General features: G+C 38.8%; 1 protein-coding gene and 1 long non-coding RNA gene across 4 annotated transcripts in view; both read left to right on the top strand.

The window, feature by feature from the left end:
- The window catches only part of MAP2K7 (mitogen-activated protein kinase kinase 7), a 34,223-nt gene extending 27,178 nt beyond the window's left edge, over window positions 1-7,045 (top strand). For both annotated transcript variants that reach the window (XM_083351767.1, XM_083351766.1), the window contains 9 exons: window positions 141-207; window positions 664-777; window positions 1,078-1,197; window positions 2,108-2,215; window positions 2,841-3,020; window positions 3,743-3,823; window positions 4,406-4,548; window positions 5,357-5,402; window positions 5,914-7,045. In XM_083351767.1, the coding sequence (XP_083207893.1) occupies window positions 141-207; window positions 664-777; window positions 1,078-1,197; window positions 2,108-2,215; window positions 2,841-3,020; window positions 3,743-3,823; window positions 4,406-4,548; window positions 5,357-5,402; window positions 5,914-6,051 (997 nt within the window). In that variant the 3' untranslated portion in view covers window positions 6,052-7,045. The remainder of the gene's footprint in view (window positions 1-140; window positions 208-663; window positions 778-1,077; window positions 1,198-2,107; window positions 2,216-2,840; window positions 3,021-3,742; window positions 3,824-4,405; window positions 4,549-5,356; window positions 5,403-5,913) is intronic.
- Window positions 7,046-7,449: 404 nt separating this feature from the next.
- On the top strand, window positions 7,450-15,437 carry LOC310633847. 2 transcript variants are annotated; one of them, XR_014491097.1, is made up of 3 exons: window positions 7,450-7,673; window positions 10,830-10,940; window positions 11,637-15,437. It is a non-coding gene; the product is annotated as an uncharacterized lncRNA (long non-coding RNA). The 2 variants fall into 2 exon arrangements; XR_014491098.1 differs by having other exon boundaries at window positions 10,830-15,437.
- Window positions 15,438-16,349: the final 912 nt, after the last annotated feature.

Raw genomic sequence — 16,349 nt, 5'->3', positions numbered from 1 at the left:
AGAGAGTATGTTCATATAGTCCCGTGCCAAGGATAAGCTTGTAAGCCGCCCTGAGTCTTCAGAGAAGGGCGGGATATAAATGGAATTTTAAAAAAAAGCTGCCATAAGCTCTTTCAGCTTTTCTTTCTTTCCCTTCCTAGCATAGAAATTGATCAAAAACTGCAGGAGATCATGAAGCAAACTGGTTATTTGACCATTGGAGGCCAGGTAGGTTGACTTCATCTACCCTGCTATACACAAAGTATTCCAGCTCAGTTTCTGATTAAAATTGATCACATTTGAGGTCGGAAAATTGTGATAAGGAACTTCCTAGTCTGATCTAATATGGCATAACCTGCCTTCTTGGATACAGGATTTGTGGGCTGTCCGTCTTAATACTTTTTGCTGCATTTCATGCAGTATATTTTTTCAAGTTAATATTTAGCTTTCAGACAGGCATTTTAAACCTCTGTGAATTTTCACTTTAGATTGACAAGTAAATGTGGCTTTATGAAGGATATTTTACAGGAAGAGATAAGAGATATAGTAGATTAAAATATTTTGCTACCTGGTGACATAACAGTTGACTACACTAAAAGTTACCATAAAATAGTCTTCCCTTTTTTGATATTCACTATATTAATATTCGTTTGTGCCTAAGTTATATGTCCTCATTTCCCACAGAGATATCAAGCTGAAATCCATGACTTAGAAAACCTTGGTGAGATTGGTAGTGGGACGTGTGGACAGGTGTGGAAAATGCGCTTCAAGAAGACAGGACACATCATAGCTGTGAAGGTGAGGTAGATATACTTGAGTTTTGAAACTCAAAACTCTTATTCTTGAAAGAATAAGAAGTCAGGATTGAAATGGCAGGAATTTACTCATTTTGAATACAGCTTTTATGATTTATTAATTTTTGTGCCAGGAGATACAGGTTGAAGAGATTTATAATGTCTTTTGTAGATAGAAAATAGTGATGATCATTGGAGGAATAACAGAAGTGCTCACCATGAGGGAAGACATGTACAGTACGTCATTTTTTTTTAATGTTTTATTTATTCTCAGATACGCCTCATCCTTTTTTTCTCTCTTTAGCAAATGCGTCGTTCTGGTAACAAAGAGGAGAACAAAAGGATACTAATGGATTTGGATGTGGTGCTGAAGAGTCATGACTGTCCCTATATTGTTCAGTGCTTTGGGACTTTCATCACAAATGTAAGTGAAAGCCAGTGTTTCTCCAGCATGACGAATGGAGAATCCACTGATGGGTTGATCTTGCCATTCTGCCCTAGAAACTTAAGTCAGTCAACCTTTGTCATGCCTCTCTTCCTCCGGCTAGGAATCTCCAGTCACGACTTAGTCTTAGTCCAAGAGAGACGTGGTGAAGATTGGGTCTTGTTTCTAGCAGAAAGACAAAACTGTTGGATTTTCCCAGGTTGTACCTTTCCCTTCCCTTCTCTGCGCTGTTATCAGTGCTGCATTTCAAACCGCTGAGAGTCAGAGCGGTTTTGCAGACTTCGGCTGAAGCCTCAGGCTATTTATAGCTCCCAGGCAGGGCAAAAGTGTAGTGGTCGCCATTTTGAGCACCGCTTTTATGGTTCCTGGGGGGGGGGGACCCTCCCTTCCAGCAAGGGCTGTTTAGACTCAAATAGAGTCAATTTTGGCCAGAATTCAGTCAACAGCCTCGAGCCTCCCAACCATTACGGAGGTCTTCAATCGTCCAGGCAATTTCCAAAGACTTCAGGGCGTGGCTGAGTGCCCACTTTAACTGCCACCATTTTCAGCGCCTCTTACCACCACCAATTTTGCTGCTTATAAGTGTGCTGGCTACCCCATTAAGTTGGTCTTACCGCCACTAACAGGTTCATAAGTGTGCTGGCTATCCCATTAGGATGGTTTTGCCGCCACTACCAGGATTGTGAGTGTCCTGGCTATCCCATTAAGTTGGTTGTGCCGCCACCACTTCTAGCCACAACTTGGCTCTATGCTACTGGGATCACCTCTCTGGTGCAAACACATTGAGATTGCCATTACTGACAATGCCCCTTCCTTCTACTCTGTTTTTAAAATGTAATATGATTAACTTGGTCACTATATCCTTTCATTTCTCCCCTTTTGTCCATAGACTGATGTTTTTATAGCCATGGAGCTAATGGGCACGTGTGCAGAGAAGCTGAAGAAACGCATCCAAGGACCCATCCCTGAGAGAATCTTGGGAAAGATGACTGTGGCGGTGAGTGTTGATAACCTCTGGTAAGGTGGCCCCAAATAAAAATGTGTGTTGTTTGCAAGCATAAGTGTAATGGGCATGCACACACACACCATGAAGGCTTTATGCACAGCTTAGAGGAAGTGCCAATTAATGAATGGCAATATGGAAGTTGACAACTTAAAAAGTCAACCTAACATTAAGGAAAAAACCTGGTTTACCACAATTAAGTCTGCTCTAGTTTTTAGGCTACAGTTGACAATTTGAGTGAGTATTATTTAATCAGAATAAAACTGAATAAAATTCAGTGTAGGAAGATTGTGCATCTCTCCTACCAAGGAGAAATACTAAAGGTATAGTTTCTCATATGTATCCCTCCTCTTTTTAATAATGACTTTGACATTTGTTTTGTGATGTATCTGGATAAAAGATGTTATAATAAGTTTTAAGCATATTACCTTGTGTAACTAAAACTCTGTATTCTATACAATCACATAATCTTCCAAGTGAGTGACTAACCTTTGCTTTCCAAGCAGCAAATGTCTTCATAGAAATTCAGTTTTGCTAATCCTAAATAGATTCAAAAGTTAATTTTCTTACATTGAATTATTTCTTCAGCACTGATTTCTGATTTCTTTTTCCTCCCTAGATTGTGAAAGCCCTCTATTATTTGAAAGAGAAGCATGGTGTCATTCATAGAGATGTGAAGCCTTCCAATATTTTGTTGGATGAGAGGGGGCAAATCAAGTTGTGTGACTTTGGGATCAGTGGGAGGCTGGTAGATTCAAAAGCCAAAACCCGAAGTGCTGGTTGTGCAGCATATATGGCGGTAAGGATTAGAGAATTGTTCAGGGAATATCTTCAGGGACCTTGCTGTAACTTTAAAATCAATTACAATGTGCCCAATTTGTTTCCTGTATTGATTCCTTAATAGGCTTTCTTTTCAACAGTATTCTGGGCCAGGCTTGTTTAGGTTATATCAGTGCATCTCTGCCTGAGAATGTCCTCTTGGAATCAGAATCACACATCTGGTATAGGATTCACAGCACCTCTATACAGAGTTGCCGTTAGAATATGGCCTAACATTTTGAAAATGTACTGTACTACTATGCAATTGTAGTTCCATTGCTTATTTTGTTTCTATAATTGGGGGTTATTTCCTTAAGTGCTGGTAAGAAATTAGAGCCTTGGTGGAGCAGTGGGCTAATGCCTCCTTAAGTAACACCAGCTGCCTGCAATTAGTGCAGGTTCGAGTCCCACCAGGCTCAAGGTTGACTCAGCCTTCCATCCTTCAGAGGTAGGTAAAATGAGGACCCAGATTGTTGGGGGCAATTAAGCTGACTTTGTAATAATGCCCCCTTGGAGGTGGTGGTGAAAGCCCTAATAAGCAGGCATATACATAGAATGAAGGCTATTGCTAAGCACATTGATTTGTGCTTCTTAGATTGTAAGCCGCCCTGAGTCTTCGGAGAAGGGCGGGATATAAATGGGATTTTAAAAAAATTAGCAATCAGTTGCTCTTTTAATTTTTTTTTTTTGTTGTTGTTCTAGCCTGAAAGAATAGATCCTCCTGATCCCTCAAAACCCGATTACGATATCCGTGCAGATGTTTGGAGCCTGGGCATTTCCTTGGTAAGTTAAACTCTTTGACTGTTTTTTGATATGCAAATGGACAATCCATAGCTTGCAGGCCGCCTGCAACCCTCAAACATCTTCTCTGTAGCCCATATAGATGCCAAAGCTCTTTAATTAAGCCTTGGCTAGATTCTCAGCGTGGTTAAATAATTTTACACATGCAGAGTAATTATTATTTAGTAGATGGTAGCTTTTTGACTGCTTTATTTTCTCTTTCTAAAGTGAAGAATACAAAGGCAAAATTAAAAGTATCTTAAAAGAAAGCTAAACCTAAGACTAACATTACACAACACTTTTGTGACTTAGGATGGTGGTGACTGTATTATGAGATTTAGTGATATTGTGGAATTTCAGCCAGTTTGATGGAGGAGGTGCCTTTGGTCATCATGTGAAGAAGCCTGAAAGCCGTCTGCTTGACATATAAGAGATCCAAGTGAAACAGCAAATGATATTTTTCTTAGTATCATTTCTTAAAACTAATCCTATTAAATGATACTGAAAGAGAGGGTGATGTTTTTTGCCCACTTGTTTTTAACTTTTAATACTCACCATTTCTCCTCACTTCACATTCCAATGCAGGTTGAGTTAGCTACAGGGCAGTTTCCCTACAAGAACTGCAAAACAGATTTTGAGGTCCTCACCAAGGTTTTGCAGGAAGATCCTCCTCTTCTCCCAAATAACATGGGATTTTCTGTGGATTTCCAGTCCTTTGTAAAAGACTGGTGAGTAAATTGTCTCAGAAACAACTTACAGTGAGTAGTCAACAATTTCTGGAGGCGATGGTCGGAATTAATAATATGTAGAAAGTGGGCCCACTCCAGCCCTATCAGGACCCAGGAAGTTTGCATGCTCTGTCACAGTACTACCCTTTCGAATAGTAACCCCTACAGAGATCCAAATGATTTCCATCCTGATGATGTTCTGAAAGTCCTTGAGGTTTAGGGTGATGGTTGAGCCCCTGTAGATTGCTTTTTGTTGTTATGCCTGGTTTTCTCTTCTGGACATCAATGTCCATTTTTATTGTTTCTCGTTTTTAAAGTGTACTTCACCGAGAATTGTTCGGAACTGGGCAAACTTAATTACATATAAATAAATCAATAGATCATTGACACTTCTTCATTTGTCTGTCTGGTAATGTGTTTTTCTGAAAAGGTGAACTCAAGCATCTTTGTCATTTTCCCATGAAATTAAATCTCATCTCAGCCTTCCAGCTCACTTTGCACAAATTGTGGGCCATTCCACCAGTTTCTGTCAACCTGTTCATGGCTCCTGCTTTTTTCCCCGTAGCCTGCGTCTTGGCTAATTGCAGAATAATGAGGGACTCCTTCATTGAGCTGAAAATGACAACCAGATTGCCATGGGAGGTAGATGTGGAAATTGGGCTGTGCCAGGATAAGGATGAATTTCTTCCTATTAACTAGCAGTTTTAGAGGGGAATAAAATAAATATGAAATATTGGTGCTAAAGAACTGTTGTTAAGCAAAATTCATTTGAAAAATGTGGTTTGAATGTGTGTTTTTATTCCTCTAGCCTTACTAAAGATCACAGGAAGAGACCAAAGTACAACAAGCTACTTGTGAGTATATAACACTTTGTGTGAATATGAATGGTTATCTAGTAGCTATAGGAGAAGCTTCTACCAACTTTAATCTTAAAAACAATTTGCATCTGATGCAGAGGTTTTGTGTCTGTATGTGTACATAAGTACGCACACACACACACACACAGAGTTTCCTAAACAGAATTCTATTCTGATTTTTTTTCATGATTGTCCATTTGTCTTTGCTTGTATTCAGCATCATTGCGTGTCTATCTGTACATTTTCAAATATAGTTGTTTCAAACACAGTTGACCTTAGTTAATTGGTAGGCCCAGCAGAACTGAATACTTTTCTAGATTTCAGGAATATTCCTTCCCTCTGTTTCTCTCTCTCTCTCTCTCTCTCTCTCTCTCTCTCTCTCTCTCTCTCTCTCTCTCTCTCTCTCTCTCTCTCTCTCTCTCCCCCCCCCCCCCGACTCCTTAGAGTTGCTCTCAGCCTTTTAGGAACAGAAGGGGGGAAAAATGCATTCCATCTCCTTGTTTTACAGGAACACAACTTCATCAAGCGTTACGAGACACTGGAAGTGGATGTGGCATCCTGGTTCAAAGATGTCATGGCGAAGACAGAGTCACCCCGCACGAGCAGCATCCTCAGCCAGCATCACCTGCCCTTCTTCACCAGGTAGCCACGTAGCGTGGCTGCTGTGTCAGAGAAGGGGTCCTTGGCTACCAGATCTTAAAAGAGAGAGAGAGCGCCACAACCATCACCAGCCTTCACTAGAACAACTCTCCAGTGGCATGAACTACTTGCTTCACCTGCTCAGTCACCCTTGACCATTTTGTCTTCTTCAGTATTGCCAGGAAGGGATGGGTGGTAGGTCTGGTCTTCCTGGAATGGGGTTACCTTTCAGGGTCTTTGGCGTTCCAGGCACCACATCAGACAGCCCAGGGGGTACGACGCTTTGGATGAGAAAGCACTTCTCCAGCCCACGCTTGTATGTTTCCGGGATTGAGCATCTGCCGCCAGTGACAGCGTGCTCCATGCTTGTCTCTCTCTCTCTCTCTCTCCTGTGACCAGAGGCTGGAGGATATGCAACAGTGACGCTTGCTCACGCACTGTGAACAGACACAAAACACAAAAAGGAAAATAGAAAAGATATTTTTTTTACAAGTTATTTATTAAGTTTGGACTTCTGGTGCTGCGGGCTGCCTGCTGCCCCCCGTTCACCAGTCTCTGTGTTGTTACGTGTCTTTTAATTTGTTTTGATTTTTTTTTTTCCTCTTGTGTTTTTGGATTTGTATTTGCTAAAGAAAAACGGGGGCTGGGATAGATGAATTGGCTTCTGCTTTCGATGCTGAGCTTAGCAGTTGCAGTTGTCTTGGTTTTGTTCGTTCGTGGGGCTTGCGGGTAGGGTTTCTTCCCTGGAAAGGAAACGTGTGCTAGATTCTTGCCCAAGAGTTACTCAGTTAAAGTAAAAAAAAAAAAATCCCCCTCTTTGGTTCTTTGTGATCTCAGGGTTCCTCTTTTGAGTGTGAACAAAGTTTTGTCATTGGTGTTTTATTACCAAAGTGCATGTTTGGTGCTAGGATAAATGCTTGTTCATTTTCTTCCAGTATTTAAGAAAAGGAAAAGCAGAGCTTAAAGATAATCCTGGCATCAATAAAGCCATTAAAAAGAGAGTCAGCCCAAATTATCTCTTTTAACGTGAAGAGATTGTTCAAAAAAAAACAAAACGAAGCTTGATAGTCACAAATTTATGACCTCTGTTCTGTTGGGGACTTATTGGTTGAGAGTCTTAACTAGTAGCAATGATATATTTCCAATTGAGGAGCAGTCACTTTGCTCCATGAGGTCACAGGCTTGGAACAGCAGCATCTGTACGGATGCTCAGTCTGCAAGCCTAGATGTGGTCCTAGAGGAGGTTCAGTAAACAAAGTACCGTTCTCTTTTGTTTCAGAATCAAGCTCTCTCTCTCCCTCCCTCCCTCCCTCCCTCTCTCTCTCTCTCTCTCTCTCTCTCTCTCTCTCTCTCTCTCTCTCTCTCTCTCTCTCTCTTTTTGTGTAATGCTTTCCACAGGATAAAAGAAAGAAGAGAAAGGATCCAGTCGTTTTAAAATCCAAAGGCACCTTTTAAACTGGCTAACACTAACAGGTTGATGGAGGCATGGCAGAGGAACTGTGGTGTCTCAGTCGCTAACGTTATTTTGTAATTAGCAGGCAATCGGAGCCATCTGAAAGTCTGGAAATGAAAGGTGGCCAGAGGCTTTTGGAAGTGAATCAGGAAGTTATTTCCAGGCAGTTCCCAACTGTATCTTTTCCAAGGGTTCTGGGGCTAATAAGCAACTTGAACCTCTCAATGTTGTCCTGAAGATGAGACTTGTTCTTGCTTTCTCCTACTAGCAAAAGCTTGGATATTATGGCGGAGGCCAGAAAAGACCCCACACAGCTTTATCCTCATCAGGAGGCTTTAGTTGTGTAGGGCTGAAAAGGGAGGTGCATTTGTAATTATTGCTATTCCAGATACATCCAGCCTGGTATCAGCCTGAGATAATACGTTCTGCATTCAATACATCTTAACCATTTTGCAAAAGAAGCCATTGCATTTAAATCAGGGGTCCCCCCCAACCTTGGCAACTTTAAGACCGGTGGACTTCAACTCCCAGAATTGCCCAGCCGGCATAGGTGACTGGGGAATTCTGGGAGTTGAAGTCCACAGGTCTTAAAGTTGCCAAGGTTGGGGGGGGACCCCTGATCTAAAGAACTAAAGGAGTCGGGGCAAAACCAGTGAAGGAAGAAGAAGCTTTAGTAAAGCCAGGTGTTTTCAAACTGGGGGATATGGAGGACTTGGTTATTAGAGGCAGGTTGCAATGAAATCAGGTGGGCCTTGCTGAGGTTTCCTCATAGAAGATCAATGTGCAAATCTTGCTGGAAAATACATGCATAATATGCATGTTACATGAATGCAGTGCTTTTGAAAACAAATCCTAACAAAAATGGCAAAGTGTCAAAAGAATTTGGAGAGACAAGAGAACTGTTTGTACAAGATGTAGATCCCCCTGCTCAGCTGACTGGTTGTGGTTACTTCATCATATAGCACACTAATATTCCACCAGCTTTAATTATGACTATTAAGTTATCATTTTTCAGAAACTGAAAAAAGGCAATTTGTCTTATGCACTAACTTTACAAGGCTTAGGATTTGTGTAAGGAAAAATATTTTTGGAATGGGTCACGTGAAAACATATAAGAGAAGATAGGAAGTGAAAGAAGGAAAGGAGAAGTGAAGAGCTAGTGAGAATAAGGTGCAGTGAGCTGAAAGAAAATTTATGGCTTAAGAAACAAATTAGCAACAAGGAAGGTTTATTAGAAACTTATAGAAATTCAGTAGGTGGAACCAGAAGAAAGTATGTGAAAAGAAAGGAAGAATAGCTCATTAGGAAGACTTAAAGATGCCTAGTTTTCAAGATGAATTCCTTTAACAAGTTTATTTAGATTCACTTCAGTGGGGATTTTTTTTTATTTTATTCACTAAGGTAACTTCTAAAAACCCCTTTCAGTTCAAAAACATTCTCTGAAAGATACTTTGGGCCAATTTGGAAATACATCCTATGTCCAAATTGGATCATAATAACTCTGGCAAAATATATCCTGCTAAATCTCAGTCAAGAGATTCAGAAACAAATATTGGCTTCTGATTAGTAAATAGTATTTTAAAGAAATCCCTCTAGATCAAACTTAATAGGGATAGAAATCTAAGATAAATGAAATTGGCTTACCAAAATAAGTGAGGACATTTGGACCCAGTACTTGTTCTCAATTTTATGAAATATGGCTTTGATTTTCAAGATCTGTTGGTCACAGTCAGTTTTGGTTTTCCATGTTTAAGTAATATGCATGGGTATGTTGTGTATGTATGACCATAAACAAAAAATATTAACGTATCCATTTTCTTTGGGGCTCAATTAATGTGGGAAAACATAAATAAGCTTCACTTGGAAGTCATGCAGGTCTCCAGATTCAAATTTATTAATTCTGTGAAGATACATATAAACATGAATATTGGATCAGGATATTAGAAAAGGTCATTTTAGTGCATTTTTAATTGTTGTAAATTGCCAAGAATTACAAGATAGGGTGGCAAATAAACTCTATAAAGGTTAGAGAAGAGTAAAGCATGCTTTCTTTTGAAAAGAAATGAGAAAGGTTTGTAATTTTTATGGCAAAACTGAGAAGCAAAGCCTGAAATGCTTAAAAAAAGAGAGAATGAAATGGGTGCAGAGCATAGAACAACCCCTGGACACCTGTTTCCACCAGGGACAGGGTCTACTGGACCGGCACTGGGCTGTGGCATGCCAGAAACCGGTCCGCGCAAACAAGCAAAGCCCCATCTGTGGGATGCAGGCAGTACATGAAACCACACACCCCTCCAGTCCGCGGAAAAATATCTCTCCGTGGAACCGGTCCCCTGGGCTAAAAGATGTAGTATAAAAATCATGGTAGAACTACATTTTGGTGACTTGATTAATGGAAGTGCAACAGGACAATTGCAGCTGAATTCTCATGTCGTGTATTAAGTAACACCAGCTGCCTGCAATTAGTGCAGGTTCGCATCCCACCAGGCTCGAGGTTGACTCAGCCTTCCATCCTTCCGAAGTAGGTAAAATGAGGACCCAGATGGTTGAGGGCAATAAGCTGACTTTGTAATAATGCCGCTTGGGGGTGTGTGAAAAAGCCCTAATAAGCAGGCATATACATAGAATGAAGGCTACTGCTAAGCTTGTAAGCCGCCCTGAGTCTTCGGAGAAGGGCGGGATATAAATGGGATTTTTTTTAAAAAAAGTCAAAGTAGTCTTATCTTAGTGACAAGCTCTGATTTTTCTTGCTAGTGTTCTTGTTCAGTATTTCCGCACATTTTGCTAAACTAGTTAGAGGAATTGATCTTGAAAAATAAAGGGCAGATTGGAAAGCTACTGAAGCTTGGGCATATGACACTCTGGATTAAGAATGTTGGAGAGGGTTCAGAGCATGAAGATATATAGGAATGAAAAGTGAGCTTCCAATTCCAGGTTGAAAAACAGCACTGCAAGTGGACAGTGGCACTGGCTACATAGAAAAAAAGGATGTACAGAACTGTTTGGTGGAATAAAGGGATGTATAGAAAGTTAAGCAGAAAGACACTGGATGGCTAAGAGAAGTATTGTCATATAAGCAGTTGAATAGTCTTGTCCTAACAGCTTTGTGTGCCCTCCTCATTCTGGCTTTGCTGCTTGTGTTTCGATCTTGCTAGATTATTTATACTTAAGCAAAGTAACCATAGTAGTTGGTAGAGCATGAGTGATATATAATATGACAGCTGGCATTTTAACCCCTCCAGGGATCTTTACCCTGAAGCTAACAGGGAATCTCACTTGGACTGCAGAGAATCTTTTTAAAGCTCCAAATCTCTTAACTCTTTTAAAATCAGTTCCCAACTTGAATTGGTTAAAGCTGATCCAGTTTCCTGGACGTCTTACTCAAACAATGAACTCCCGGGCAATGATGTTGTTAAATAACTCAACCTTCTTCTTTATCAAAAGTAAGGTCTCACTTATCACGAGTCTGAGTTTGTGACCTTGGGATAATTTTTGTAAAGAAGGCTTTTCTATTTCTTTCAAATCCTTTTAAAGAATTTGATAGTAATTATTTGCTGCTGCTTGGGACAAATGGGGGCCTATTGATTCCTATGAATAAGTGCCTTCTATTCCCTCCCTGCGAAAAAAAATACTGTCAGCTGCATTTTTAAGGTAACAGTATTTAAGTTACTGTTGATTGTTTCTTACATCACATTTTGTGATTGCTAGTAGAATAGAATTGCTAAGATCCATTTTTGCAAAATGCTTAAAACAATCAGTAGTTATAAGAGCATTGATTATGTTCAGTTTACCTTTTCTATTGGGAGCTTGTAGTCTCTATCCTTTGGCTTTAAAATCTACATGACCATTCTGAAAGGCCTTTAGCTTTCCAGATGTTTTTGGGCTACATCTGCTTTCATCTCCTTGACCAGACGGGGACTGTAGAATTTGTAATTCAGAGGGTCACAGATGCCAAACCCTACTGAGTGCCACAAGTCTTCCAAGGCCTAGAACGGCTGCTTCTAGAAAATCCTAATTAGCCAAAATTATTAGAAGTGTATCTAGTGAGATTCTGTTTTATTATGTGAATGGAAGAGCAGTAGCAGGGAAAGAAAAGAGTACTATCAATCTCACAATTTTGTCATCCTTCCTTTCCACAGCAAACATTTTGCAGAGGCTTTAAGGAATTACACTGCCTCCTGCTTGAGTAGTTCAGCGTGATCAAGATGGGACTGAAGTATTTGTAAGTGGATAATAGATGAACGATGGTGTTGCCGTTTTGTACAATTTTAGAACAGAATTTTTCTGTTACGAACTGCAACATCAATTAGGATTAAAGTTTCTACACAAGAGAGTTTTCTTAATTTAAAACTACATCCTTTTTCAGATATAAGAAAGAAGTATAGAATATTATGGGGAAATGAATTGATTCAGTTCTTAAAAGGCATATTATTATCAATATACTGTAGTAAGTTTTAAGTAAAAGAGTTTACTAGGAATCTTTGTCCAAGAAAGATGCTGTTTTTATCCCTCACAAGAAATTAGTATGGGTTCATTGTTCTGTTCCCTCGCGGATTTGAAACTTCAAAATATCACAGCTTATCCTAAAAATATTGGCCTCTGATAAAGCATGTTTGTCCTCCTTTTGGTTTAAAGAGAAAGCAAGAATAGTCTCTTACAAGGAGTTTGCCTATCTTTCAGATACGGAAGAATGCTTTCTTCCATCTCAAAACAGTTAAAATATAGATTCTTCGGTGGGAAGGACTTGGGGGCAGTAGTAGGCTTAGGAAGTGTTAAAAAGATTTTTTTTTCAATTGTTCGAAATATGGGATGATTTTAAACAAGAAGAAAAAGAGAAAAAATGCAGTTTTATTGCATTTTTAGAATTATTTTTTTAATGTATTGATTTAGAACAAATCTTTGTTAATGTTATTTTTAATCTGGGTGGCTCAATGTTTACAATCGCCTGCCTGACATCTGCTCTTAAAGTGTGTGGGGATATTGGGGTTGGAAGGGGCACCTGTGTGCAGCGTGTGATGCATGCAATTCAAATGGGGATTTTAAAACAAAACTGTAAAAAAAAATCATGCCAAAGTTAAGGCAGAGATTAGCTGGATAGATGGTTATATTCTAGGCATTAGCAGTTCACTATATTCTCTATATATCATATATTATAAATTTGCATGTTAAAGTAAATAGAAATAATCTATCCTATACAGCAAGCAACTTTTAACTTGGATTCCTTGTAAATTTGGTCACCTGTCTTGATTCAGGATTTTCTGAACACCTTTTGTTTGATATTTTTTTTTGGTAGCTACTAAATCTTTTATTTTACCACCATTTCATTAACAGGGCATGATTTATCCAAAGTTTTATAGAGGGAGTTGAGAGCAGAGCAACTTGAGTTGGCAGCCAGCACAGAAATTATGGTCAGTGGGCATTGCCCCAGAGAGAATGTGGCCTGTTCTGCTGGAACCTACATGACAAAAGTATTGGAGGACTTTGCACCACTGAAGGCACCTGCTCAATGTTATACTGTTAGGAAGGTCAAAAGATTTCAGTATGGCTTTGTTTGTTAAACCTTTTGCTCTGTTGTTACTTCCAATAATTAAGGCTACATTTGTACACATTTATTTATTGCCCACAGGGAACTGTGTGTTGTTTTAATTTATTTTTTTAAGCTTCCCTTTTGTTTCACTTCGTACAGAAAATGTATTTTTTTGTTGATAGCATTCACTAAATAATTAACTGTCAAAGTGGAAATATGGAACATAGCAAATATACTGCAGTTTTTAGAATTTTGTTCTGATAAATCCCAGCACTGATCCTTTCCCAAGAGACTTGTAGTATTTAAACTGTAGTTGGACATGACAGGTTCTGTAATCATGTAACTTTGAAACCCCCGGGATTCAGTGTCCCATCTTCATGCTGTTCAGGGGACCCAAACGAAAGCAACAAAAAGATAGAGAAGTAGAAAACTTTTTTTAAAAAAGATTGGCTAACAGGGATGAAACTATTTATAGGCAGTATTGGGAAGAAATGCAAGATTGGGAATTGGGATGCTCATAATTATGTAGAACTACCAAACTATATTGAATCAGGAGATGTTTTGCACCCGTAATTTAAGCTAATGTTGAATATATTTGCCTATTTGCTTTTAGACTTCTAGAATAGAATAAATACAGTGTATTGTTACCAACAAAGCTTTTAAGAAAAAAAATATATATTCCTAATACCAATGATCTCCCAAAAACCTAGTTCAAAAAAATTGCAATCAAAAATAGAAATCTGTATAGTTTGGTGGGAGAGATGAAGACACATGTGATAATTGTAAGCTAATGGGTAAGATGATAAGGAAAGTTGAAAGAATAATAATTAAAATATTATAGGGTAAGCATTCATTTAAAATGTTACGGAAGCTAAACTGATTTGGGGCAGAAATGCAGAGTATTTCTCCATGTCTTTATTTTAGGAATGATGGTTTCCACTATTGTTTCTGACAATACATACTTAATTGTAGATTCTGTGTTATTATTCAGAGAAGTTTGGAGAAACTGTTTCCTCGCAAAACTTTAAAATTACTTTGAAGAAGCACCTTTTCCACTGATCGTTCTTGAGAAGAGCTTTTTTTTAAAAAAAAACAAAACACAGTATATATATTTTTCATTCAGGTTTTCTTTCTTTTTTTAATGGTTTGATTCTACTTCTGCATTGGTGTTGAATAAACCATTTTTTAAAAGTAAGGTAACAATGCTTATACAAAAGTTCTAGAGTTATTTATTTGGGCTGTGATGAAGGCTGAAAACCATTTCCAAAACTCAACAATAATTTTCTTATATCACATGAATCTGTGACTTACCCCAACCATACCACTTGAATATGCCAACAGTCTTCAGTCCCATTTAATGTTTCATGGAATTATGCATATATGCCTTCCTGACCTTGCTGGAGAAATTTCTTATTAGTATCCTATATTTCTAGGGCATTATTACAAACATGAAAACTCAAGTGCCAACTGTACAATTTGTTGTTTTTATAATAGGTAGGGTTGACAACAACTTCCCTAGATGGTACCCATTGATTTTGAATTTTTCTTTCAATTGCAAATTTGCCAAAATCTCACGAGATAGGTAAATTATGCAAGATCTGTGAGCTTGCATAAGAATTCATGAGGTTTGGGCCATTTAAAAAACAAACAAAAACATTGCTATCTGTTGTAGTATTACACAAAAATCCCACATTGGTGCTTGCCCTGAAAAGGTTGCTGGTTGCAGTAATCAGACGTAGAGTATTTCCACAGTGCAATAAGCATGTAGTCTTGAACATTACATTTCACCTGCAAAAACAGGAAGTATGGTTTGCTCTTCCAAGATTGGATAGCACACATATGACCTTGGGCTCACTGAACAGCTTGCGTGGTTGGCTGAGCTTATGGGTTTTCCTAGAGGCTGAAAAAAATCAAAACCAGTTTTCCATTTAAATAATAATTGTGTCTTGGATTTTAAAGTTGAAGAGGAACTTCAGATGTCAACAGTGGTATGAAACACCTTTTTGTGTCCCTCTGATATAAGTGAACCATTCTATAGGTTCAGTAAAGCTACGTATGGCATGGCAGTTCTGATCACCTATTTCAACTTCTTTGTTAGCCATTTCTCAGGTTGGGCTCACTGTCCTGAATCCCATTGTTTTATTACTTGGCATGTGCAAAGTCTTAGAACAAGAATTTTCTTACACAGTAGTTATCATCCTTGTTTTACACCATAGTCCAAATAGTTTGCCAGAAGTATTGTCTGCGTCCAGGAAGTGAGGTCAGTCTGGTCCATTTGAGTGGAACTTTGGGATTTAAAATACATCAACAATAGTGTAAAGAACATTCTTCATTACTTTTGAAAAGCTTTTTTTACTGTTTGTACAAACCCTCATAGAAGCTTAAAAACAAAATAAAATGTTCTTTCCCTAAATCTCTGTGTTCATTTTACAAATTTCATCTCTTGTTTCCAAAGGTGTTGTTCCCAAAATAATATTTTTTGTGAGCCACTTGAATCTGAGGCTTACCATATGAGGTGGACTTTAATCCCCGACTCCAATTCTTGGTCAGCCTAATAATTTGTCATAATGCCTGCGAAACATGAGATCTGTAGCAATAACGTCTGGGAAGATATTGGTTTAAGATAGTGCACTGTAAGTAGAACAACATGTTGTCCTTGGGATTGAAAAAGAAAATGACTGTGTTTACAGATGGCATTTATACTATTCAACAAGGACTCTGAATGGAACAAAAGGGCCCCAAGTAATTACTGAAAATCCTCATGACTTAAATGTCTGCTAAAATGGCACTGCTGCAACCAGTTTGCAAAATGTCAATAGGGGCCATCTGTGGAAGGATGTTCTACAGAATGCAGCCTGTCATGGAGAAAACCTGACACAGTCTGCATCCCACTTATCTCTTGAGGTGAGGACACCTGCCTCCATGATATAGCATGAGCTTTGAATGCAAGAAACTGGCTTATGACCTTATTTTCTATATTAATTTGAGGTATGTCATACTACAAGTGTAATTCATGAAGCAATATTGACAGACAATCTCAACAGATCTTTTCAGATGGAGCTGCTTGGAACTTGGTTGCTTCATGTGTGCTTCATACTTAGTTTTTACTTTAAATAGGAGCACAGGAGCAGTATCCATTCTTCCCTTAAAACAAGAGATGTAAGCAGCATTAGCTCTTCCATGTGTTGGAGTTCAAAACAAGTTCAAGATTCCTATATTGTGTATGAATTCCATAATGCATGTTTTCAGGCAACTTAAATGGTGTTCCTGCCTTCTGTATCCAACACACCAACATCATTGACAACATTAGGGAAGGTGGCTTTTG

Source organism: Vipera ursinii (genome assembly GCF_947247035.1).
Source record: "Vipera ursinii genome assembly, chromosome: 2".
Lineage (NCBI taxonomy): Eukaryota > Metazoa > Chordata > Lepidosauria > Squamata > Viperidae > Vipera > Vipera ursinii.
This window is presented reverse-complemented; position numbering and strand designations above follow the sequence as displayed.